This window comes from Numenius arquata, chromosome 8, assembly GCF_964106895.1.
Source record: "Numenius arquata chromosome 8, bNumArq3.hap1.1, whole genome shotgun sequence".
Classification (NCBI taxonomy): Eukaryota; Metazoa; Chordata; class Aves; order Charadriiformes; family Scolopacidae; genus Numenius; species Numenius arquata.
Genome location: NC_133583.1, coordinates 8,881,220 through 8,908,889, shown reverse-complemented (window position 1 = coordinate 8,908,889; position 27,670 = coordinate 8,881,220). Strand labels below are relative to the sequence as shown.

Genomic DNA, 27,670 nt, shown 5'->3' with positions numbered 1-27,670 from the left:
ATTGTGCTGTGTTACTCTGCTTGTAACTTATTGCATTCATCTGGCACTCGTCAAGCGGCACTAGTCAAATGCTTTACATTCTGAAAAGGAAATTTAATAGAGGCAGGACTCAGTATATGTGTCTGTGAACACTCTTGCATTTGTCTAGAAAATTAAATTTGATATCACATACTACAGCTAGAGTAATTTTTTTTGGTGTGGAGGCTGTTAGTGTTACCAGCTTTTGAACATCTACCAATGGGAGCGTGGCTTTCTGAGGAATGGCCTGTAGCTACAGAAATCCCAGGTCTGAAACCTCACAGGGTGGGTCCAGACATCAGAATAATAAAGTCACTGTATTCATTGAGGATGTAGTCTTTCTTTATATCCTCTCTTACTGATCCATCATTAACTGAAATCGGAAGATAACATTCAGAGGAGACTTTCTCTGTACAAACTTATGTCTGAATACACTGGAGCTGTGTTCCAGCAGGTCTCAGCACAACGGCTTTAGAAGCCTCTTCCACACAAGGCTCTGAAAATTACCTTATGCATTTATTAAATCTCAATTAATTTCAGGGTAGGGAGACACAGGGATTTGCCGCTTCTCTTGATGACTTACTGACCCAGAGAAACTGAAGCTAGGTATAATATAGCTGTTTGGAGGGAAACCCTTCACAAGTCAAGGTGGAGGCCATATTTTAAGTCCAGGACACGTAATTACATCATACGGTGGGAGTCTGCTCTTGGGTGGCCGTATCCCTCCAGTTCTATTCCTGTAGTGGCCATAGAGGAAGTGTTTGTGATTGAACCTCACACAGAGACTGTTTTTCTTATGTTTCTCAGACCTTCCTTCCTTTCCACAACAGGACTCAGCAGAACAGCCACGCGGCTTTATTTAGTATTCAGCCGGGCTTCAACTGTCAGTGAGATACTAATGGAAATTTATCGCACGCTGAACCCAAAGTGACATATATATATGTTAAAATGCTGTGTTTTATTGCACACCTAAAAATACTTCACTGTCCTTACTTTTTGAGCTTTTTTTATGTAAAGTCCTCAATCATTGCTTAAAGTCTGGCACTTCTGTATTAATCTTTCTCTTTTTTTTTTTTAATGTAACTTTTTCTAATGAGGAAGAGAGTAAAATGGAAATTTTTGATCATCGAGTTATCAAATCATTCATCTTATTTTCATTTGTCATTCAAAGCAGAATTAAGTACAGGAGCATTTCATGACGCACTGTAAAATGATGATGAAACTACTTGATACTAGGGGTCAGACAGTCAGCTGCTACAAATTGGCTTTATTGCAGTAATTTTAACTTCTGCTTTCTCCGTATAAGGAGGTGGCCTCTCCTGTGTGTTATTGATGGCTGCTTTTGAAATGCTTTTGAGTGAACCACCATGAAGGTAAACACTATCTGACATGGTTTGCTTTGGAGAGCTCGTCATCTCTAAAGGCTTCTGAATGCTCCTGAGAGGTAAAATGGTGTCACGATGAGGAGACGAGTATTTTTATGCCTTTTGCTTTGATCTTTTTGCTCCTGAGTGTGAAAAGGCAACCTTCTCTTCTATGGAGCGACTCGCTGAGTCACTCTATTCAGAGACCTCTGGTGACCAGAGAATGCAAATTTCTATCCCTGGGCTGTTTTATTAGCAGTAAGTAATATGCGAGCAGGTGGAGTTTTACGAAAAACATCTTTAGGGAGCATGAATGAAGGGCAGCATTTTATATGAACAAGAGGTCTGCATTTTCCTGATATTCTAGAGCTTTGTGTGTTACATAAAAGGAGTTTTATCTGAAAACTCTCTCCCCAGTCATGCCTCGGTTCACTGGTGTGAGTTTGGATTGAATACTCTTTCTGTTGCCTGTATTTTCTGCTCAGCAATTCTTCCATGGAATGACAGAGGGATGTTCTGGAGGGACAGACCAATTATTTCTCGCCAGTTAATCTGTAAGGATTATGGCATTCTCAGGAGTTCCCACTCAGCTATCCCACCCAGTTATTCTTCCTCTGATACGTTTTTCTAAGACAGCTTTCCCTGGGAGTGTGAGTATTATTTTTGCTTGTAAGGAAGCTTTGCTGATGTCTGGAAGAAAAATTTGCATATCTTGCCTTATTAGAGCAAGTAGAAGGGGCTACCCCCTAATTTTCTAAGGAGCTGTGTTTGAAGTCCAGCTAACAGGTGAGAAAAAAATGGCCTATTCCTCATCCACAGGAGGACTAAAAGAGGACTGCAAGGTATTTATCACCATCTTTGTTACGTTTCTGAGAGATTTAATAGTCCCCAGAATTGTTCATTTCTTAAGAGCTATGTGCTATTAAACTGAGGCATTATTTAGCAATTGGTGCTGTCTCAAGAGGATAATTACTCAGAAGTATCTATTTGAAAATTCATCTACTGCTAGTTGTATAAATGTCTACAGTGCCTGAAGTATTTAAATACTGAGAGGCTTTATGATTAAAGTTCCATATTACAATATTTAACAGAATGGTGGATTTCCATTAATATTGTGTGTGCTTAGATCTGAATGCTGGTATATTCTCAGTGGCTCATGGGAATCTGCACCTACTGATGTCAATCCCACTGAGTAAAGGAAAGTAGGTACATTGTGTGTCATGGTGCATCCCCAGGTGCAGGGATGGATGCAATACAGCTCTCAAGTCAAAAAAAGCCTCAGCTTACCTTTGTACAGCACTGCTGAGTTTGGGGGGAACAGGACAGTGGATTAAGTTTTTTTTTGTCAGTGTTAGGTTGAGATTGGACTCAATGTTCTGAAAGATTCCTTCCAACCTAGACGATTCGATGAAGTGGCTGCTGCCCATGCTAGGCGTGATGATGAAGTGCTTTGTGAAGGAGGACCGGGAGAGTCTTCAGTATTTGATCCATTCTTGTGAAGCTAATTGGGTCTCTCTTTATCTTTGCCACTTCATTGCAAAGGAATTTGCACAGGTGTAAAGTCTTTGAGAACCAGAGTGAGCAGTCAGGTTTTGGTGAAACTGGTCAACACACTCTAAACTTATTACAAGGGACTGACATATCATATGCAGACACACACACAAAGCAGGATCATATCAATCTCATTTTCTAGTTTAACTAGGTTAAAAAGAAGACTCTGAGTTTGCATGTATAGTAACAAACATTAAATTAGTTATTGCCACTCTAGGAAGTGTTCCTGGAGTCCTTACCCATGTGAGCTCAGTGCTCAGCAGTAGCAAAAAGGAAAATAGGAAGATTAAAAATTATTAGGAAATGAGTACGATCAACAGGAAAAATCTTTACTCTATGGTATATATAGCTTGAGCAGCCCTGATTGCCCACCCTCAAAAATGCTTTGTATGTCCCCAAAACCTAGAGGACCTACAGTGATACAAAACAAGAAGCTAAATAGTTCTTGTGTTATCTCAGCTTGGAAAAGGTGACTCGGGACACATGATTACAAAGGTCCTTGAAATCTCAAATAAGTGAAATGGATGTTATGCTTTGCGATATAACAAAGGGTCTGAGCCCCAGGTACACATTCAACAGAAGGGAACACTTCTCATGCAGTAAATCAAAGCGCATGAATTGTGGATTGATCTTGTAGCGGTCAGCAGAGTAAATACAGGTTGGAAAGACAATTTAACAAAGTTTTGGACAAACCAGTCAAAGGATGATCCCTGTGCGGCTTCCAGCTCAGGCCTCTTGAGGCTTGCTGGAAGCTGCGGGGGTGTAGCTAAGGGGACAGTTGCCGTTTGTCCGTGTAAACATGCACTGTCTTGTTTTAACTTTCCCTTAGTGCTTGGTACTTGAGACAGGATACAGAGCTCTAGATGCACCTGTAGCCTGAACCAGGTGTTTTTATGAGGGCTCTCCAGGGCTGTATTAATGCAGCCTGGAGTGTCAGACAGCATCCACGGCAACACTGCTCTAGACAAGATCAGTGTGTGGCATCGCTAAGAAACTCTGCAGAAAAAGGGCAGATTGCAATAGTTCAAAAAACATCAAGATGCCTTCCAAGATATGTGCTTAAATGAGAAGGGAATGGAGCTGGAAAGCAGCAGATCAAAACTGATGTTTTGTAAATCATCGCTGGATGTAATTAATGGGTACGCTCGTGCCATCCGTAACCCTTGGCTGGCAGACTGTGTAAAGGAACCTCTTGAGAGTGAAAGGGCCAGATGATATATTAATGAAGGGAGGGAGATAAAATACAGTGCTTGCATTTTCACCATCTCCTGGGATCTTGGGACCCCGTAATACCAGCATACCAACCACCATGTGACTGCGTGTTCTGGGAAGACAGTCATGATCCTGAGCGTGGTTTGACCTGCTCAGAGCAGCAGTGTGGGAAGCTACCAGAGCTGCCACTGACTTCACCTAAATCTTTGACAGCCCTGTGGCGTGAGAGATACAGATGCTGTCTCTTCTTTGTTTTACTTTTTCTTCCCCATCCCACTTCTTTTCCTTCCTATCTCTTTCTTACTTCTGTCTAACGCGAGCCTGGCATAGTGAGGCCTTTCCACAGTTCTGCGATCCCCTGACCGGTGAGGCAGGGAGAAGCTGTGCCCTGTGCCACCTGACAGGAATTACCAGGTGTTGGAGTGGCTGATAACAGCCGCTTTCATTGCCTGTTTTCCATGGCAATGAAGTTGCAGGTATCGGTCACAGAAGCTGTGTTATCTGTCTGTGCACTTCTTTTCTTTTTGTTGTTATGGTTGTTTTTTTCTGAAGAAACTAGGACTGGACTCCAGAACTATGCTAGATTATCTCACCTGTTTTTCTGAAGAATATCTGTCACCACACTTAGTACCATCCAGATTGTCCTTGTAAAAAAAAACCCATTTGCTAACAGAGATAGGGATAAGGAATATGATGATGCTCCAATACTTAATTGTTTATATTTGAAATTCTTTATTTTTCTGTACTATTCTTAACTTTTATCCTATATCTTTATAAACTTTTATTAAAGATTTTAAATCATTAGTGTTGCCATGGAGCTGAGCAGCCTGGGTCTGTGCTCTCAACTCTGACTGTTCAGCATTACAGACAGGGTCATGTTAACACCTTAGCCTGTGACTCTTCATACTCCATTTTATTAATGTGAGTGAGCCAAGCTGTTGGATGCCTTTTCCTCTGGAGCCACAGGCTGTGCTGCTGGAGGGCAGAACGATGCTCTGGGTCACTGGTGAATACTGTTATATGAACAGGGTTCTTCAACTCCCTCAAGATCAAGCAGATGACATTACAGCTGTTGGATTCAGGTCGCATTCACCACCTTTTCTCTACAGCTATGAGAGTGAGATGCCTGCTTTTATTAAGTGAATGTGGGGATTATTAAGTAAACACAAGACTTTCTTTTCTAGGGCTCTGATTACAGACCTGCAATATTTCTGTCATAAATTGACCTGGAAGACTTCTCTTAGTGAAGTATTAGCATTAGATGCTGACAGCCTTTGGAGTGTTTGTGTCTGACAGGGCATGCTGTGGAAGGAAACCAGGCACGCTGGATTAAAGACAAGCTAACCAGGGTGGAAGAGGAAAGCTTAAAAAAAAACCTGAAGTAGGACATGAGCCATTTATCAGAGACAACAGACCCTCACCCTCTGCAGGAAGCACTGCTGCTCCTGAAGTGTCGACACAGGAGTCAGGAGGTGGTGCCTGGACCTAGTTTAAGAGAGAAAATACTGTCATATGGGTATGACCTTTAAAACATGCTGGGACATGATTATTTTGTGCATCTGGTGAGGAGGACCCTGTTGTTCTTTTTCTGAAATGCCCCCTAGTAACAAACACTAGCTTATTAGTGATGTTCACTAGTTGAGTGAGGAAAATGTTATTTTGGACGTTTTGGAATATCCTCTGGCGCTGCACTCTTAGGTGGTGGGTTATGATCAAGGCCATATGGTTAGAGCACCACTTGCACCATGTCTTGTTACTATGTAGTAAGTTAACTTTAAAATTCTCTTTGAGATACCATTCTGGGTTTAATGTCCTTTCAATATTTCAGTGCAGCATATGCTTACCTTTTTCTAAACCTTTATTGCAATAATAGGAAAGTTTAAAATTTAAATCAAGGCTTTAATTCTGTCCCTCAAGCCGTGGTGTATTTTAAATAGGTGGTGGTATATTTGAACAATCTTTTTGGCAATACCTTGCTGACCAAGACTGAGATTTATGCAAGTAATTTTACCTCAGAATTGTGATTCATAATGTATCTTGTTATAAAAAGGTTAAATAGAAGAAATATAACTTTTATAGAACATAGGCTATAAACAGATTCTTAAATGAATCACTGATTTGTAGGTTAATATTTGAATTTTTAACTTCAGTGCCACACTTTTAATATATTTCAGGCTTCTTGATCCAAAGCTTACTTTATATTCTGAAGGTGTGCAATTGTTTGCTGTAATCTCAAGAGAAGATAAGCATGACATCTGGTTCACACCTGTGGTTTTAGGGATAAGAGCGTAGCTGCTTTATGTATTATTCAGGGCACTCTGTTGAAACTGCAAGGAATTTGACTGTTTGAGGCCCTTTGTCCCTAGGTTTTATACTTGCTGAAAGTAAACATGAAATATAGGAGTCTTCTCTCAGTAGGTATTGAATAGACTATTTATGCCAACCTATGCCTGCTGCCAGAAGGGAAATTAGTTATGCAGGTTAATTATCAGATTTATGATAAAGACTTTACTTGTGCAACTCCCATATTTCAAAAGTTCCATTGAGGCATTTCGTGCTGTGACAGAACAATGCCAGGAGAGGCGAACGTACTGGTAACACCTACAACGGTCTGGTTCTGTATCGCAGGTGATACCTCCCCTGCCCACCGCAGCCCTGGCCCTGGGCGGCATGGAACATGCTCTCCGTGTTATGTGACAGGGAGAGTCTGCACCGTTTTGCAGCATTTCCAGTTTCCATTTGTGGTCGCAGGCATAAACCGAAGGTCTGGGCTGGTGGGGACAGCAAAAGAATTAATTTGGTTGGGCACATCTAGAGCCAAAGGCACCCACAGTCTGGAGAAAAGCCAGCAGCTGTCATACGGAAAACCAGAACTTAGATGGTGCCCATTACCCAGGTGAGTTGTGTCAATGTGAGGTGCTGAGGCAGAAGAGGTGCTTTCAGAAATACACAGGTGTGAGCCAGGGTGGAAATGTGACTCTCTGGCTTGAGACTCGTTTCTATTATTAAAATGCAGAGTAGAGGGAAGGGACGAAGCTGGCACAGAGCCTGGCTGAGCAGGGACACAACTGTGCATGCCTCCCACGAGGAGTGTACACTGAAAACGGTACTGAACCAAAGTCTGTCAAATTTGGACTCAAATACCAATCTGGTAGCACTGTTGTGTTCATCAGGAGTCCAAAGAAGTTCAACATGCTTTAATTTCAACATCAAGGGGCCCTTAAAAAAATTGGAGGTGTTAAAGCTGAGAGGTTGTTTTATTCACATTCTATAAGGTGATGCCACGAGCGAGCGGCAGAGTCAGATGCACCAGGGGAGTCTGGACACGGCATCTGCAGACAGGTACCAGCGTGGGAGGGGGTGAGAGTTAGATTTGTGTTTCTGCTTCATAGGCATGGAAGGATAACTTTGACATTTAGCAAAGAACCATTACAGAATGTGTTTGCAAATGGGTTTGAAGATGTGACAGTGGACAAGTTTTTAGCTTTAAAAAGGCTGCACAATTTCTAGCACCTTAACCTTTCCGTCAGTTTTGCTGCTTACTTGAATGTTTTGCTTCTTGCTGTGCTGAAGTCCAATTCTTTTTGATTTGTTAGTGTTAATACAGAATCATGTCCTTAACAAGCTGGTGCCATTAAGGTGGTGTATTCAGCTGCTGTCTGTGTGTCTACACAAAAGTCACTAAGACAAGAAGTTTACAAATTTCTCAACATCGCACTTCAGATGTGTGCAGACTTCACTTTCTATTCCAGTAAAAGTCAGAGGATAAGGGAAAGCAAGCTAGAAAATAAGAGACACAGTACAGAAATATTACATGCAAGGTTTTCTAAGAGACTGGGGAATTTGAGTAGGCACCCCATGATGGGGAAGGATTTCAATTTGAGGTACTTATGAGAGATCGTGAGTTTTAGAAAGGATATCGTGTGCTTGCTCCTTGCATATTAAGCCCTTTTGAGAAACTTGAAGTAAAACACCCACATTAAGCAGTTGCATTGGAAAAATCCCTTTTGTGTTCAAGCGGGAAGTCAAGTGGCAGAACTAGTGCTGTCCCACCTTCCTCCAGTAATCTCCAAGGTGCTACTGAGACCTCTGATGCTGAGCACCCTGCTCGCTTTATCTTTGGGATTATGATGCTGCCTTAGATAGATGTGTATTCTGCAATATATGGGAAAGCCCGTATTATTTTTGCCCTCTGTTATGAAGCCCTCGAAGTAAGCTCTTCTCATGGGCTGGTTCTGCTGTAATTGCCCATATACTTCACAGTTCATAAATAAAAATAACTCTGGAAGTGTACAGCCCAGAGGATTTCACATCCCCTCAGAGATAAGAATGGCCTTTCGCCCAGCAAAATGCTTCTGAAAATGTGCCCCATCTGCTGCATGGCTTTGAATCCAGAGATGCAACAAAACTATAAATATCTCAAAATTTGTTCTGAGGCATTTTGAAGATCATTAGACCTCATAGAAGAGCTCGCCTTCTCCCATTTTAAAAACAAAAACCAAAAACAACCCACCACAAAGAAAAAACAAATAAACCACACAGGACGTTCTGAATTCCACAGTACAAAAAGAATAATTTGCGCTAAGATGTGAGCTCTCAGAGGAATGAATACTTGTGCTAGTGCATCTTTAAAGTGAATGGTATATGAAATTGTATTAATCACACATGCTAGGAAAAGTGTGCTTTTGTAGGGTTTAATTTTAAAGTGCAGCTCCTTTCTTTTCCCTGAAGAGCACTGGAGTGTTTTTGCTGGGAAATCCCAGCAGTTCTTTCCATTCTGGCAGCACTTCTTGATGTTTAAAAAAGTAAATGGATTCTTGAAAGACAAGCTGAAGTAAGGACAGTTTGGGTATTTTGAAGTTTAAAACTCTTTCTTCAGTAGTTTAGTTCTTGTGGGAAGACCATAGGAAACAGATGAAGACGACAACAGTCACTTTTGGGTTGAGTTCAGAGCTATTCTGTGCATACAGTCAGTCCATCTGACTTGTTTTTAGTTGCTGTGGCATTTGGTGCTTAGCCACTTCCTAAATTGCCTGTTTCAGTTTTTCACCCCTGCCAGCAGCTAAGTATTGCTTCTAATTTTTCTGTTTGGACAGTTTTAGAAAGCAAAGTTTGTCTCTCGCTGAAATAGGAGCCTCAGCGTTGTGTGTTCCCACACGCATGGGCTTGCTCTCTTGTTTGGAATATGCCACGATTAGACAAAGCCGCTGTGGGTGAGACTCAGAACTACTCGATCAATAAATCAAAAAGTCTCTGGCAGAGTCAGAGTCTGGTAGTGGAGCTGAAGACCAGTGAAAGACCCCAGCTGACCTCCAGGAGCCTGGGAAGATGCCCGCAGGGGTATGTGGATGCGGTGCCTTGCAGTAAGCATCTTCCCTGAACTCCTGACATCGGCTCTATGTCAGTTATGAGCTGTTTGGAAGTGGCTACCACTGTTAAGAGGCCATACACTGTCTCCACGAGGTACTTGTGTGACTCTTACTTATTGCAATATTAAGCAAATGAACAGCAATTCCAAAGTTTTTTCGCCAACACCACTCCAAATGGTAGTTTTTCAATTGCTTGTCATTCTTCCCATTTATTCCCAATCTTTCATAATTTTCTTCAAAAAACATCCAGTTAAAGGAGGGATGGCTAATAAACATAGTTTACACATGAGGAAACGACGCCCAGAAATTGGCAGTGATTTCTGCAAGACAGCAGAAGTAGTAGTCTGGGAACTAGAGAGTTCCAGGACTTTGCAATACAAGGACTAGTAGGTTGTTGCTTCTTCTCAAGTTACCAAAAGACCCAATTCATAAGGAATACTCCTACTTTTACCCAAAAATCAGAATACTGAGTCTCTCGTTTGGTTTTATGGGCTTCTTAATCTTTTCAGGAGGGAAGGAGATTTGCATTTTCAAGGTTTTTCTCACAGACTCGATGGCAGCAGCCACAGTGATTTTTAAATTGCAGTGAAGGTCCTCCTGGAATGACTTCATTCCAGATCCTTGGACTTTAAGTGAAATACAGTATGTCAAGAACCCTCTGATGGAGGAGTATGAATAAGCAATACTGTTTGGTGTAATCTTTTATCCTTTTTTTATTTTTACCTCCTCCTCTCCTTGGATCTCTTCCATCCCTTGGACATGTGGTTCTCATCCTTTTTATGAGCTGACTGAGCACCCTATTGTACACTTACCACCCACGTTTCCAGAAAAAGAGCCTCCTAAATTTGTGAGTCTAACAAGATGCTGTGATGTATCTGGATACACAGGTATAATTACCACAGAATGAAGATATTTAAACGTTTTTAGAAGATAAGAAAAGGAGGAAAGGTTCAAAAAAGCCTCCTGCTCATTATGCTTCAATTCTTGTTTACATCCTAGTATTAAAGTGTTAGTATTATAATTTCCTGTGTTTGGAAGGAGGTCAGATATAAAACAACATTTGTAACAAGAGGGTCAGAAATGAGAGGCACTGCATGGGGAGGTAATAACCACAGCTCTGTAATTCAAGGGTCTTGTGTGTTGTGAAAGAGAAGACTTACTGCTGATTTTTTGTTGATTTTGAATGATTTATAACATTTTACTTGTGGCGGAGTGTTGCAATCTATGTTGTCATGGAAATTCTATTGAATTTATAGTTCCATTTATCCAAAACGATTTTCCAGACTTCATTTCATGGTGAATCATATGGCTGTTACTTGGAGTACAAAGCAATTGCAAGAAAGTTTCATGTTATGGAAAGCATAAACACTGAAACCGTTATTTTCATATTATGGAAATACAAATGAATGCAACATACAGCTTTTTAGCATCAAATATGCCTTCATTGTGTAATGACTCAGTGTACATACATGAGATGGATTTTCTTGTTGGGGATGGGAGCGGGCCTAAGGGGCATTTATTTCTGGCAGTAGAAATAAGGGAAGTTTCTGGCTTGCCAGGGTACTTCTCTCGTAACGTTCAGGGCTTAACACTCAAGATACTGAGTGATATGGCTGCGATCCAGCAACACATTGAAGCCCAGGGCAATCCTATGAGCATCGTGTTGCCTCGCTGTTCCTACTGGGCTGTTACTGGACCACTGACAGGTTTAAATGCTGTTCAGAGTTAGGGGCAGAACGTGCAACAACTGCCAACTTTCAGGTTGAAAATGACTATGAAATCGCTCAGTCTCCGCTTATAACATAGCTACACCCACTGCGTTGTTTGTAGACAACAAAGCAATAATTAATGCTTACTATTAAAAAAGATTAAAGGGAAATTTACCATACTTCTGAGGCATGCGAATGTCTAAATTGAGTTAAATTCTTTTATATCATTTGTATGATCTTTGCTCTTCCTGTTGTTTCAACCCCTTCCATTTGTTTCAGCCCAGCATTGTATTCATTATCAGGTTGCGATTACTTTAGGGCGAAGACTCTGTCTGACTCTTTGTTTTGCAATTTACCCAGCACGCTTTTAGGCACTGTGAAATACTAAGTTATGACATTCAAAATACATCTCTGTACCTGCCTAACTATAGTTAAAATTTCACTGATGAATAATAGACTAGGCAGGAAAAACATGCCATTATCTGCTCCTGTTCAACTTTATCTTTTAAAAAGAATGCAGTATACTCTGTGTTATTACATCAAGCTCTAGTAGGAGAACTGGAAAACATCACGATTCGCTCTTCCCCCTTGCCTTTTCTAAGCAGATTTAGAATATGTTATAAATGATAAGTTTCATGGGTTTTTTAAAGAGAATATAATGAGGAGTCAAACATCAGACTTCATTGTCCCCGTGTACATCTCACACTCCAGTAAACACACAGACTGCAGGACAGTTATTCTGAATTTTCAGTGCTGCAGTGAAGATTACATTATGTCTGTAGAAAATTTTTATTCCAGCCAAATGGATCACATCATCCAGTTTACTAGAAATCTATGCACATATTTTAAAGCAGAAGTAAGTTACATACGGGCTTTCAATTAAGAAAAATCATGTATGATTCATAATCTTAGCACAGAATTTGGTTTTGTGCGAGAGGTTTCAAATCCAGCTGTAAAAGTGTCTGAGAATAATTTCTTCTTACAATATAAGCAGCAAAGGTACTAATTAAGAATTAGTATGTTCAGTGATTAACTCCATCGTTTAAAGCAAACATTTCAGAATTTTTGTTTCACCACTCTGCAAAGATTTGCAGTCTACCTGCGACGCCTGTGTGTTTTGCTCCTTTGAAAATACTCTCAGTCTCTAAAGCAGTACATAATAAACCACATATCTGTTGCCTCTGCATCTTGCTGCCCGATTCATCAAAAAATTGGCTGGCCTATAAAACCTTTCTTTTTTTTTAACCTCTTTTTTTTTTTTTTTTTTTAGCTTTAAATTGCATGGTAGTCCTTGGATTGCTGGAAGGAAATGAGCAGAAAGCTAATTCTGATGATCTTTTCCCTTCCACCAGAATTCCTGATACTATTGAATATTCTGTACTCCACATCTGTGAAAGCACAATGAGCCTTTGTTCATTTTTTAATCTAGAGAGAAATCTGCTGTAGGAGGTTGCACAGGGTGATAGCAGTCCAATTTAAAAGTCTCAATTATTTATTTTTAAAATACTTGGCATCTGTCTGTGGAAAATGTACTTGCTTGGTTTCCAGTCTCTTAGAATTGCTTTGAACTCGCTTACATCTTCTGGGATCTATCAAATGCTCATTGTGGCTTTTCTCTCATAAGTGCTGAAGGAGTTTAGCCGTGATAGTCTGTATTGGATGTAAACTTTCTGTCTTTGTAGTGGGGTAATAAGAGCAAAAAGATGTCATGTGCAGGAATGGTGATTTCTGTCTGGATGTCTGTCTTGCCAAGCAGAGGAGGAGCATCCAAGCAGAGAGCTGGAGCCTTTTATTTGTGGCAGGGAGAAGTCATTCACTTGAATCAGGCTCAGTTTTTGCAAGCCAGTGACATTTCATAAAGAGGGTTTAGTCATTCAGCAGCAATTGTACTTAATGAAATCACAACTGATCTCTGGTGGGCAGTATTTCTCAGTAATACACACGCACGTTTTGGACAGCCTGTCCTTACAAGATCAGCGTGGTGGTAGCCTAGTTTTCAGTCAAAATCTCTTAAGCACGGAGCAGGGCCTGACATTTTGCCAGCTCTGGAGAACACCAGACTTCTGTAGAGATTGGAAGAATGCGGTTGAAGAAAGGTGTCTCTGCAGAGAGTAGGTTGACCCCAAGGAAGAGGGGATTGCCTGCCCGATGGCATGGTGGAGGGTGGTGTAGGTGGTAGGAGCATGGAGGCAAAGATGCTCCAAGCTGGGGAGTTCCTTAGGTGTTGGATGTGTGTGGTGTATTCATTTGTGTAAGTGTTGTCAGCTGGAAAAAGGCCTGGAGTGCTTGGAAACTGTAGTGGTTGGGCACTGAAGCTTCCTGGACAGAAGAGACTGGAAAACGTGACATGGTTTTCCAGGGTGACTAGCAATTATCTCCTGGGTTATGGCAGAGTGAGGGTTTTCTCTCTAATCCTCTGTTTTAAGGCACTTGTAACATTCTGAAGATTTTCGCTTTCAGTGAGATTTTTTCAGGCTTAATCTGTGCTGTACAACAAAGCTCTCTCAAGTTTGAGTGAAAACAGTTCTACTGTTTTAGAGTGTGAAGAGTGTCAAAGCATAACGTTTTTCCATTAAAAGCAGACTCTTGCCCTCTCCCTGCCTCGATAAAGCTCTGTAGCTGCAGTAGTTGTTGGTAGCATTTTAGGATGGAGAGTCTTCCTGCGAGAAAGTGCCGTTGTGTTGCTGGGGACGGTTTGTTCTAGCTTAGCCTTATCAAAATACTGAAAATTTCAAGTTGCTTGGACACTATGTGTTGGTTTGGTTTTTTTTTTATAATAGATGTCTACAAGGCACATGCAAGCATACTGCTGTGGTGCACATCCGAGATTAAGGAAGTCCGTGTAAGCCTTTCCCGGCCTTGTTAGTTGTAACGGGGCTACAGGTGAACGACTTATAAATGTAGTATATTGTGCCCTAGAGAACAGGATTCTTATGCCCTCTGGGACCTATGCCACCAGGATGGCTATTTGGAGCATTCTCAGCAGGCGTGTGTGGAGCCGAGCATTCCGACTGCAGACAGTATCACACTATAGAAACTACAAAGGATATTTCAGGCTTTCCCATTGCTAAGGGATTCAGAGCCTTTAAAAATATATGTATTTTTTAAATTTTGCAAAATAGAAGCTGTTGTGAAATCACATGCAACAATGTACAAGAAAATGATGGTTTATGGTGCTGAAGTCAGGCAGTGCCACAGTTCATGTTGGATGTGCAAGCTTGGATGATGCTCCATTCTGCATTTCACAAATAACATGTCATAATAAGATCCAAATTTTCTTTAGCTTAAATGCCCCTTTGTTGCATTCTGTACGACTGCTTTGTACGTACCAGGCAGAGACAGTAGAAGTCATTTATATGCAAAATGCACCATATATTGTATATACTAATTATATAATAAGGAGTAATAATGAAAATTTTCTGGCATGTTTAGGCCACTTAAGTATGCGGTGAAATTAATTTTATGGTTAACTGTCTTATTCCTGATTTGTACATAAAGAACATTATGCCATCCATTGAAAATATTAAAATAAATATCTACTGATAAATGCATTCAGGGTTATGTATATCATGTGTAAAAGAACAAAAATACTTTACATACATTTACATTTTGTTGTAAATTGCAGGGAAACAGATGAGACTGTATTATGGAAGAGAACAATATGTGATCACGTAATTAGAAAATTGTCATAATACTAATGCTCAGCGGTGTCCAGGTGTGGTTTTATGATCAGCCTGAACCATGCAGCTTTGGGGATGTAACTTTACCATCGTCTTAACATTGTTTTTGCAGTTTATGTGTGTGTAAATTATATAATAGCAACTCCTGGGAGATTCTGCTCCTAAAATGTTCCTTCTAGCTGTATGAACACATAAGGAAGCTACTGTATGACAGATGACGATAATTTTTCATACAAGACAGTTCCCCTTGACTTGATGGATGCAGAGAGAGGAACCACGCTCTCTGGAAAAACACCAGGGAGCAGTGGGAAAATGTTTCAATGTGTATGGTAATCAAGGCAGAGTGTGGTTCCTGATTAGTCTGTGAAATTGCACTGCTGAGACGAGGGATCTGAATTAAGCACTTTTTTACCAAAGCCCTTTGCACTGCTATCCAAAAGTGTATTGTAAAAATTAATTTCCTTAAAATGCCGTGAGCAAAATTGATCCAAAATGATTTTGGCATATGCTGAACTCACTCAGTGATACTTTTCTTCATAAACTCCTATGAGGACTATATAGTGAAATGTTTTATATAACGTATACCTAATTTTAGGCTTCATTTTGAAGGGGAGTAAAAAGTAATTTGTGAGTGTTTTGTGAGCTTTGTCTGTGCTGGCTGAATTGAAGTTTAAGCAATTCTACCTGAAACAAACTGTTTCTAATTTCTACATCAATGAATGGCTGTACCTCGGTCTACATTTGTTCAAAGCACGAGTTGTCAGGACCTGGAGGCACCACCAACTTTGTGAGACATTGCCAGCATCTCTGTATGTTCTGTGAATACACTGGGAATAGGAAGGCCAAAATAGGGGAAGAAAATTGCTTTCAAATTTTATGAAGCTAGAGTGAGTGCCAGACAATTTTTTCATTTTTTGTGAGCCATTTGGAGTGTGGTCTTATTTTATCCTCCTGCTGAAAAAAATACCTCTACCTCTGAAGAGACTGATCTTCATCTTGGCATTTTCTCTATATGGTGGTGTTTTATTAGATGTATAGGTACTTTGCCAGTATTATACATTACAGCAAATATATACAGTCAGGAGCCTGGGAATCAATAAATATGAGTAGGAACATATCTGAGCAAGATAAAAGAGTATCATCTCATCTGGCAATATACAAAATTTCAGAATATTGGAAAAATACTTGCATTTGTGAATCCAGTAGGGTTTGTCATGCAGCACGATCTTGGGAAACCCAAACAGCCCCAGACAAGTTATGGGTGCCAGCAGAGCATTTGCCTACGGACGGACTAGCAGGAGGGAGCGATGGTCAGACCGACAGTGTGTCAGGAGGCATGGACAGCCTCAGTTAGACCTTACAGCTCCGTTTGACTATGTACTGGGTGGCTGTTTCTTATCACGCAGTAACGTTGTGAAAAGCCTGAATATGTCAGGTAATGGGCAGCAGAGAAGCAGGAGTGAACATGCAGGTTCAGGCAAGAGGCTAGTGGCAGAGAAGCCGGATGGGTCCATTCCTGTTTCATAGCCAGGAACTGATTTTTTTGTGGAGTCAATGTGCATGAGTGAACACACGTGTTAGCTAACTGTCCTGCAGTAGTGTTGACCCCACAGACATGCCAGTGCTGGATTGTGGAATCCATCTGGGAAGATCCCTCACTGGCACCAAGAGCAACCACTGCAAAGTCCAGTTCTTGTGCTTGGCCGTTACCATCAGGCACATGTTTTTAATTTGTCATGTATAGAGCACGCATACAACAAATGTCACTAATACTGAATTTATTCTATGAAAATGTACACACCTTCATGGTGTAATGTTGAGAAGGGAGCGTTGCACAGTTTGGATGTAAACCAAATCCGTTGGAGCAAGTCAAGGCTGATACAGACGGGCTGACACTGGGGGCTTCTTTGGGGACAGAGAGGTTGAAGAACTGCTGGAGAAGCAGCAGGGTGTTAGGAGGGCTGGCAGAAGTGGGGGCTCAGCTAATGCAGTAAATGGAACAAGAACTATAGAGGAAATTAAGAGCACTAGTGCCCATGGGCCTCTGTGAGTTGCCCTTATTCGTGGCATGTGTGTGGAGTAAAGCGGGATTGTCCAACAGCAAAGTGTATGAAAGCAGCTATTTCTCTGTCCTCCCGTATTTGTGTAACTCAGACATTTACTGCTTTGGGGTAATCGTTGTTCTCACCTGCTTTCACTTTGGGTTTGCCTAATTATTGATATTTATTATTCGTCCTAAAATGACATCAAAATATCTGGTTTTGCCTCACGCTTTTTGCCGAGTACTAACTCTTTGGAAATAAAAGTCCTGCGATTTAACTGAAGTCAGGGAGAAGGCTGACCCTAACTGATAGTTCTGGATATCAGAGGCTCATAAAAATGCATTGCTACAGAGACAGACTTTTATCTTACAAATTGCTTTAGGAGTAAAGGAATAACTCTAAACGGTGAAATGCTTTTCAAAAATTCTCTACGGTTTTTGAGATAAATATGTTTAGCACATTTAGCAGAGCAGGAGCTGAGCCTGCAACGAGCAAAGAAATGAAGAGATCCTGGCAGAAAGCACGAAGTTTACCATCTAAACAGACCGGCCATACTTTTTATCCTTGGGTTTGTTATTAAAATGCATTGCATTGACTCTGTTCCCTGGTTACTGTCCCAGTAGGGCAGTCATGCTATTAATCAAGATGCTAGTTAAACAATATTGTTCGGCAGAATTCCTTTATCTCAGGTTCATAACACTGGGTTTACGTACGACGTGTATGCATTACCTCATTTGAAAGCCGTATGAATCAACACTAATGTGATTTTGTTGTTGTTTTTAATTTTTACAGATGCAGATTTACTTCTACAATCCTGATGACTTTGACAGTTTTGGAACAGCAGTTCTAGAAAACAGGGTAGTAGGAGCCATGGCCGTGTTTTTCCAAGTAAGTTTAAACAAGGGCTATATCCATAAACCAAAACATTCACCAAGTACTATTTAATTCATTGAATTGTTTCAAGCTTAATGGATGCATCTGTTTTCTTGTTCCCACCTGTCTAAGTGAAAGATATTTCATATTGTCTAAGTGTGATTTAAAATGTAAATAAGTATATTTAGAAACGTAATGAAAAATTTTGCATGAATTGTTCTGATTTTATAGCTACCTTACAGATGCAGATTGGAGAACACATTTATCATGGAACTTCCTTCACTGCTGAAGCACGTTGCTGGGGTTCCTGGAATACTAACAAACCGACACGAACTGGTTCTGTTTAGAGAAAAACTTAAAATTCAAACGTAGCTTGAGAGAAAATTAATCAATGAGTTTCATCAATCTTTTCTGTAGCAGCTTCTTCTAAATTGTCATAGTAACAAGTTCTTGAACAGATCAGGTTTCCGAATGAGTGAATTTATGCATCCCCTTTTTTTAAAATGCATCCTCAAGAGCGTGACTGCTCTGTAGCTCATTTGTTGGTTTGACACGCTCGAGAACTGCGGTGCAAGGTAGAGACTGCTGCTTGCCATGGCTGGCGGGTCAAGCCACGTGGCAGCAATGTGCAGCAATGTGGGCTTTTTGTCATATTGCATCAGAAATGGAGTTTTTCCTTTGACTCGAGGGTGAATTGAACAGAGCGGGTTGGAGCAACTCCATACCACCGCGCTGTCACAAGCAGAGAAGTGGCTAATGAAGACTTTGAAGTATCTCAAGGTGTTGCTTTTTCAAAGGAGAGGGAAGTGGGGAGGGAAGAGCAAGGGAAAATGGTGGTCCTCCATGAGGTTTCACACTAGCTTTTACTGTGGAAGAAAATGATCTTACTGTTATCTTTGTGAAGCCAGATAAAAAAGAATATGCAAGTACCCATATGTAAATACCTCCCTCTTTCTTATGATGTTAGAGTGACAAGCCTGACTCTGCTGCTCAAATTAAGTAGGGTTGTCTTTTTCCATGTCACTGATTTTGATCAAATGCTTTGATAAGGAGAAAAGGACAGATCCTTGTATTGCATAAATTGCTGTAACTCTGCTGACATCAGGCTAGTGGAAGTCAGCATGTTAAATTCATCACTGCTGAATTCTGAGCACTTCCGTGGCGTTTCATGTTAGGGTAAAGTTGGTGGAGCTATGATAATTTACAGTGGCATAGCAGGATGATTCCCCAGACTTCTTAATCTTGATGTGCTGTGGGAAGCATTGGGCAAATTGAATTTGGCCTTACAAGACAGAAGTTTAGAAACAGAACAACCAAAGGCGCTGTTACTTGATTTACACGGCAGTGAAGAGCTGCGCATTCTGTGCGTGTGCCATGTCAGAAGGAGCGTGTGTTATGCCGTGGTGTGCAGGACACGTTGTGGCATCGTGCGTCTGGAACTTAATTGCTAAATTACCCTGTTTCACATAAGCCATGTGAAACACACTGCCTCATGTCGCACCATTTCCTAGTCCGTATGTGACATTTATTCCATAAACCCTGTTTTTAGAGGATCTTAAAATTGTAGTGGGACTGTGTTTTGTATTCCCCACCTGCAAAGCCAGGTGCTGCACTTACAGCAAGTCCCACTCTGCACAATTCCGAGGGAGCCATTAAACTCACTAAAAATAACCTAAAATAGTCTGTAATGCTGTTAAAAAAAAAAAACTATCTTTGATTGTAAGAGACCTCAGGCTCTTTAAGACCACAACTGAGTGTTGCGATCCCCTCAGGGAAGCAGAAATCTATACTTTTCATCATTTCTAGCCCTGCAGGCCGCAGGACATTAGGCTGTAAAGTCTGGATGATGGTGCAGCTGGGCTCCTCTGCTCCAGGAGCCATGAAATCTGAAGCCATTACTGATAAACACCCTCTGATCTCTTCCAGAGAGTTGGGGGTAAGATAATTCTTTGGCAAAATGACCCAGGGACAACCTGTTTTGTGGCTGCAAGGAAATAATTTTCTTTTTTTTGGTGGTTTTTTCCTTGCCTTTGGGTTGAAATGATAAATCCGTGGCGTGCCGTTACATGTCTGTGTGTATCAGGTCTTCCTTCTGGATAGCTCAGCTCTGAGATGGAAAGATGCTGAGGAAGATTTGTAGGGCCCCAAGTCCCCATTCTGGAAGGGCACGTGCTGAATTCTGGCTCCTGTTAACTAAACTCAAAGGACTTCAGTGTGGCAGCTGCTATTTTGGCCATCATGAGGGTTTTCCGGAGTTCGTCCCTTAGAGCTTGAGTTTTTGTACATGAGGTTATTAATTGGTGGTGATAATCCTTTGCAGATCCATACTGTGTTTGACCAAGGTGCCAGTTAAGTTCCTTCAGCTGCGTGTCATGTGCTGGAGCTGGTGAACCACGGCTTGGAAAAACCTTTGCAGAGAGTTTGATTAAGAAATAGTTGGTTTTTCCTTTTGCCTTGCTCCCCAGGGCACCGTGCGGATAAGCTTACCGTGGCTAGTATTTCATGCAACTAATTTAAAAGCTGTCTTTTAAAACTGATTCTTAATAACTTTTGAATGAAATGTCCCTAAGATGTCCATGGCCACATTTTTGTTGGCAGCTTTGACTATTCAAGTACTAATTTTATAGTTCGCTACTTTCCAGAGCTGTAGTCCCATCTCTAACTCATTTATCTAGAACACAGCTTTAAAAAAATGTAGCAGTAGAGGTCATACTGTTTTTCACAAATACATTAGAAAACTGAATTGTGCATGCTTTTCTATGTAAATATTTTAACACAGAAATTATTGGATAGATTTGCCATTAAGTCAAGACTTGGATTGTTGCTAATGCGTTAATGCTGTGTTGGAATGAATGTGTACTGCACTGACTGAATTTATAGTCTGGCAGGTGTTTTTTGTTTGACTGATGTTCACAAATGTTCCTTTGGAAATCAGGTTCTCCAGTGAGTGAATATTATACTGAACTATATAATTATTGGTGAAACATTAAATAATTAAGAACCCTCTTTCCTCCTTTTTAAATAATTTAACTTGAACTATATAAGAATTTTCCTTATTGAATTCACTGTTTCAGGGGCAATTTCCAGGTAAAGTACATTGGTTCTGAACTTGGATAATTAAAGTACTTGGAACTTTTTTGTAATTGCTAATTAAATCTATGCTTTTCTCATGGCTTTCATTGTAAAGTCTGTTGATGAATTCTATTTCTGTTTGCACGCTGCAGGTCAGTTGACCTGACAAATAAAATAAAAAAAAATTACGAGTTGAAATCAGGAAACAATTATGGCATATACAAACTGCTATTAATTGCTCATCTCTCTATTTTGTTGCAGATAGACGCTCAGAGGGTCTCGCATAAAATAGCACTGTGGGAACTCTGTAGCGGGTATTCTTAATTTGCAAATGAGATGAGCTGCCTGAAATCTCTAGCTGGGCTCTGAAAGCTGATTTTTTGCATTGGAGAAAAGTTGTAAAGTGAGCTGGTATGTTGAGGAAAAGGGTCCCACGATACTTGGTCCCTTTTCTGACCGTAGCATTGCTTCAGGCGCCGTGCTGGGGACAAGCATCGTACAGGGGAGGGCTGCTGAAAATTCCTGCAGGCTTCTCTTCTGTAGCTGTGTATTTGGGGCAGAATAAGGTGTCTGGCTTTGTAAAAACCAAACAGCAAACAAACAAAAAGTTGCACCCTGCTGTGATGTTTCCTTCAAGTTCCCCCGTTGTCCTCATTGAGGCCGCGGTGAGTGTAATAGAGAAGCAAAGTGACTTAGGAACCTCTGATCTTTTCAGTTCAGATGATTTTAAAAGCTATTCAGCTGGAAAAAGGGGAGAAGGGAACTCCAGCCTGCTGGTGTCAGGTATAATGTTATTAAAGCCCATAAACATGCTTCACTGTGGGTGGGATTATCAGTGGGAAAAATGGCTTAAAGTGGGAATGTCTGTGGAAAAAAAGGCAGTATGTTTCAGGAGGGAGAGGGGATCAGAGTATTAAACAGCAATGTGAGTCAAAAAGGTCTTGGTTTTTTGTTGTTGAAGAGAACTCACTAGTTATTCTAGCAAAAATCTGAGTCTTCTGGAGACAAATGAGGTCATGCCAATGATTTCTCTTTGCCTCCTGACACATTTTTCAGGAGAAAACAATATGACCATTCCTGTCAGTATTGGGGTTACTTGGTGTTTCTCAAAGTGAAACTAGTGCTAGTGGAAGCTGTTTCACTTCACATACCCATTACCTCCCGCCAACAGTATCCTCTTCGTCTGCAGTGAAGGCTTCTGGATTTCCAGGAACAGTGACACGGTGGGGGGGGGACACCCGTCTGCTTTGGGGACCAATTAACAGTTGCCTGTGGCTGCGCGGTGAGACCTGCCGATCTGCTGGAGCACGTCACAGGTCCCAGTCCAGCCAGGGCACTTCAGCCTCAGTTTAAATGATCCGAACTGGAATAGTTGGTGCACGTGTTTAATTTCAGCCTGCATAAGGTTCAACTTGTACTTAATGATATTCTGGCTCCGGGCCTCTGTTAATTGTCAGGCTGAGCCGGTTTTGAGGCAAGCCAGGAGTGGAAGGGAAGGCTCAGATCTCTCACTGGTTCCCGAGTCATCCGTTCATATATATACATGTAATACATATTTACAAGTCGCATTTAAAATGAGTAGTTACTTGGATTAAATGCATTCAGACATATTGCACGGCTCTGTTTTAACCATCTAACAATATAATTCATTGCACACTTCACTACTTGCTTTATTAAAGCCAAACTTAAATGTGTTCAAAACAAACATATTGCTTTTGCATTTGAAATATTCATCTTTTGGGCCTGCGGTAGATTCATTACGGCAGAGAATACTTCATTCGTTGATTACTGCTGTGAAAAGACACAATACTGATTCCCTAAGCACTCATCAAATATTCGATAGCTCAGAAATTCAGAAGGAGGTGATGGAATTCTTGCTCCTACAGGGAGGGCATATAAATCTATTTTATTATTTGCAAAGAAAACCATCAGTGATTAGTTACTGTATCTCAGGTACTCAAACAAATCATCTCTAAAGAAGTTAAAGTAAAAATGAATTTTAAAATAACTTTTAGCAATGCTTTCATCATTAAGATTATCTTCATAATGATGAGTGATGTCGATACCTCGATCACTCAAGAGCTTTAGGAGGGCAGGGCTAGATTTTTAAGGGTAATTAAGTACTTGGCAGGAAATATGCAACTAACAGTATTTTCAAAAGTAGATGGGATAAAAATCAAGGGTTTTACAGGTCTTTTACTGGGATGCCATTCTTAATTTTCTTTTCCAATACTAACATTTTGAAAGTACTAACATGTTGAAAAAAATACTGTGTAGCACTTTTAGATCTATGTGTGTGTTATTTGTGTGTGAGTATCTTTATATTTACTACTGACTCATGTATGCAGAGATTTGTTCTTCAGTAAAACAAATAGTAATTATGAGCTTGCTTTTTTGTAAGATTTTTGGGTAGTAGTTCTTGGTGTGCTTTGTGAAGGCCATCAATAACTCACTTTTCGCAGGGACCTAAATGAGCTAAACACAGAATAAATTGGTGGAACACCATCAAAGCCATTGAATATTTGACACAAAAATGCTTTTTTCAATGTATATTTCTCAAGTAGCAGAATTCAGCTTTTCACTTCCCTAGAAGCCTTTTTCTTCCCTCTTCTTTTCTTTCATTGTTTTATGCATTTGCCATCATAACCAAATAAATTCAGTGAGTAAGTGCTTAAAATACAGTAGCTGTTGAGAGAACCGTATCTGGTAGGGGACCAGGTTCCCATGTCCCCATCTCAATTCCTGGCAATTCCCTAATTCCACCTCTCCCTTACTTTAATGCTTTTTGAAAGTCTGTGCAAAACTAGGTTGATTTTAAAATGAGAATAGAGAGGGAGGTGTGCACTTTTCCTGAAACATTATATCCACCTACATGAAGCATAATCAGTGCTTCAGTGTTTAGGCAATATCTTAAAGGTGATTTGCAGTAGTTCAAATAACATGTAGCATCATTAACATGCAGGGCATAATCCAGAGTCATTGAGAGTCTTTTCATTTATTTTAATAGACTTCAGATACATGTAAAGACCTTAAAATTAAATTACAGTATTAATTCTTTTAATGGTTACATTAAAACCTGTGATGTTCTATTAATAGTAGCTCATGAATAATAAAACTGTTATTATTGATTAGCAGTATTATTTAGTAATTAGTACAGGTATTTTTTTATTATCTTCATAACATGAAAACGCATGCAGGCTAAAGCTACTCATTTAATCCCTTTGGAAAGTATGATTTGTATTTGTCAAAGGGTATGCCTATGTCCTCGTAACTCTCTATGTAACAGAAGACAAGCACAACAATTTGAAATGTTTTCTAACTCACTTAGTTCAGTTTCCTAGCATTTTGAAATTGTCACAACTGTTTAAAACCATGAGTTGTTATGAGTAAAAGCAGTACGAGGGCCTTTAAATGGTTGAAGAATAATCTGGAGGTACAAAGTAGCTACCCTGGCATATAAAGACAAGTCATAGTAGGTAGATGTGGTCAGTACAGCACTCGGAGTATATTTTTTTCCGAGAGACACCTTGTACAATACATGTAATGATGTACAGTAATATGAAGCATCTCTGGAGCAGAAAAAGATTCTCCTAGTTTTCCAGTAAAAAGATGGAGATAAAATTATCAAAAAACAAAAGTGATTTTGCATCACAGAGAATTTAAATATAAAATGATGAGAGTTTCTTAAAGTCTGTTAGATTTGAGTTGAGTTCAGTGTGTGAATGGCACTGAACAGCCTCCAAAGGTGGTCTCTTTAGCTGAAACATGCAAGTTTGGGTGCCTAACAATAAGTGTTCATGTCGATCAAAATAACCTGCCCTGAAACCCTTTTGATTGGAAGTCGATTTTGGGTAGAAGACAGAAGTTAATGCAAATGTCTGTTTCTGAAAAATATATCCTACCTTTCCATTGAAGAAAACGTAATTTTTTTTTTTAAACTAAGCCCAAAATTCAGATTTTTATTTCAACTTCTGTTGAAAGTTTCTTTGGGAAATAGGAATATTTTTGAATATTTTATGTAAAAGAAGAAAGAAAGGGGAGAACAGATGGGGAATAGCTCTGTGAGTAAAATATATATATATATAGTTTCAATTTTGGTGCTTATTGAGTTTCAAGTGCTTAACGATGAGAATTTAACTTTAGTCTGATCCATATCTTTTCCCAGAATGGTCATGTTTCAGATGTTGTTTAATAGTAAAATTTTCTCTGTTTACTGCAGAGATTTTTTTAAAAAATAAAGATTTCTTATAATAAGGTACTTCATCCTTTATTTTAGTACATAAATGAGTAGGCTGAGAGTACTAAGCAAACAATTCCTAATGAAGTCTTGAGTTTAATAGAGAAACTTCAGAAGGTTTTTAGCTGTGGAGTGAGATGCTGCTGTGAGATGGGCAGAGCTGCATCCTTTTCTTGAAGATCATTGCTTGCAGCAGGGCAGAGGAGGAGGTAAGGAAGCATCAGGCTGCTGGGGTGAGCTCTGGGACTTCACCGAGCACAAGCTGGGAGCGCTTTGGGGAGCACAGGGAGCCGGGAAGGGGTCAGGGCTGCGAGCCCAGTGATGTTCATCACTCACATGCTGCTGGGCTCAAGAAATGAGGACTTTGTTAGTGAGCTGAATTGCGCTGAAGAAACACTGGCCCTTTTACCCGTGGGGTTTTTTTACCAGATAATCTTCAGCGCTCCAAATTTTCTGTCCATTGACAACAGCACCGATACACACCTTTGCTGCTGGGGTCACTGTGCAGAACCCTCTGCTCCTGGTTAATCCTCGCTTCAAATCCCACACAAACACGAGCAAAGTTTCTCTTGATTTGCAGGGTACCGTGGGTTCAAGCTTTCTCGTTCACACGGCTGCACGTTTGTCATGGCTCGTCCATGAGCAAGAGCCCACGTGGCTGAATCTAGGGCTGCTCGGAGCAGAGGTGTTCTCACAGCAGCCTGAGCACCCCCAGCGAGTGTGCTTGGAGGAGCGAGGTACAAAGGCGTGAGCGAAAGCGGGGCTGGATTTGGAGGCAGACAGACTGACAGGGCGGCTGAAACAGATCGTTCTTGGAAGCAAACACATCGTTCCGCTTCTGCTTGCCTGTGTTCTGCCAAGAGGCATTTGCAGTCTCTAGATCATGATGGCTGCAACCTGCTGTGTTGAAACTTTTCTATCCACAGGCTGACTGTGCAGCGTAGAAAGATAATCTACCTTATGTGCACTTATCTTCCTCAGTGCCCAGGCAATCGTCTTCCTTTCCCTTCTTCTCTTCAGCTCTATGAGCTCGTTCATGGTATTTTTCCAGTAAGGCGGAAGAGCCTGATTTTGTCAGATGACCTCCAAAATGCAATACTTTCAATTAAAGCCTTTTTGTGAGGTTGAGTTTTAAAGGATAGGGGCTGTACAGAAAGCGGTGTCATGCGGTTCTTATTACAGCGCAGAGCGAAATACCAGAATGCACAGAGAGTCTTTTACTTTATTTTGGTTATAATCTCATATATATCTAACAAAATGCAACTTCCAAAGTGCCTGAAAAAACCCAAACTGAAGGTAAAAATTAGATCTTTTTTCTTTTTTTTTTTTTTTTCCCCAAATGCACTGTAAATGCTTTCTTAACTGCAAAGTCTGAGATCGTAACTTTTAACTTGCACTATTGCTTCTCTGGTTTGGATGCAGTAAAAAGGAGGGTGGCCAACAATGGTGATGGGTCCTCAGGTGACTTTTGCTTTTTGTGATAAATCATATTCTTTTGCTCTGCTTTATTTAATGGAAACATCATAATTATTGATGCTAGGAGTTTGAAAAGTTTGAAAAACACTCTCTGTATATTTTATGGGGTCTCTCCTCAATACCTTGAGCTATCTGTCATAGCCATTAATGAGAGCTGGTTGTGTGCATTGCACAGAGAATAGATCTCTGCGCCCTTCGAGTTTAATATTCATTTGAATGTCAGGATGACTATCTTTCAGTTTACAGTATTATAAATGCTTTTGACTTGCAGCTTTTTTGCCTTCCCAATGCTTCTTAATTGATTAATGTATTACAATTAATCCCAAGTGGGATGCCATTATTAACTTGCTTCATTAAATTACATACCAATTTGTTAGCCTTATTTCTCGTAATTGTCCCCTTATATCTTAGTGTTTTTATTTGAATAACTTGCCCTATGATCAGCATGCATTTGTGTATTCTTTTGCCTCCCTTTCCCTCCTCTCACCCTTAATGTTCAAAAGTGGAGTCAGTTTAGGAATATTTATCATGTCTAGTGTCAGCATCTTGAACACAGTAATTTACTTCTCTGTGATTTTAAAATATCCCGTCTTTAAAAAAAAAAATAATCATTTTTGTAGCCACGCTGTAAAAATCTTTAAATATCTTGTGGAGTTTTCATTACCAGACTCCTGAAAATGACACTTAGATGTCTAATATGTAAAAATTACAGTTGTCAGTCTATAATCTCACCCCCTCTGTGGTTCAGGAAGATTGATACTCAGGAAGTCTGCTGATTATAACCATTAGACTAAAAAACAAATTAGTTCCCTGACTAAAGTAATGTTTTTTGCATTTTACTCTGTAGTGTGCTTTGTTGATGCATCACTGTCACTTTGTCAAACACCACAAAGCGGACCTAGAGCTGGATGCCATGAGAGCTGGCTCAAAGTGGGGGGACCCCCAGCCTTCACTCACCAGTTGTCTGCTCTAAGGAAGGGACAACAGCCCCTTGTAGAGTCTCTCTTTGTGTCTTTGAGCACTGAGAAGCCATTGAAGATGGCTTGTTTTCTTTGCTGCAAGTACCT

At 40.3% G+C, this 27,670-nt stretch overlaps 1 protein-coding gene across 1 annotated transcript in view; it reads left to right on the top strand.

The window, feature by feature from the left end:
* The window catches only part of PTPRG (protein tyrosine phosphatase receptor type G), a 415,686-nt gene that overhangs the window by 257,349 nt on the left and 130,667 nt on the right, over positions 1 to 27,670 (top strand). The window contains exon 5 of the mRNA XM_074151513.1: positions 17,738 to 17,833. Within this exon, the coding sequence (XP_074007614.1) occupies positions 17,738 to 17,833 (96 nt within the window). The remainder of the gene's footprint in view (positions 1 to 17,737; positions 17,834 to 27,670) is intronic.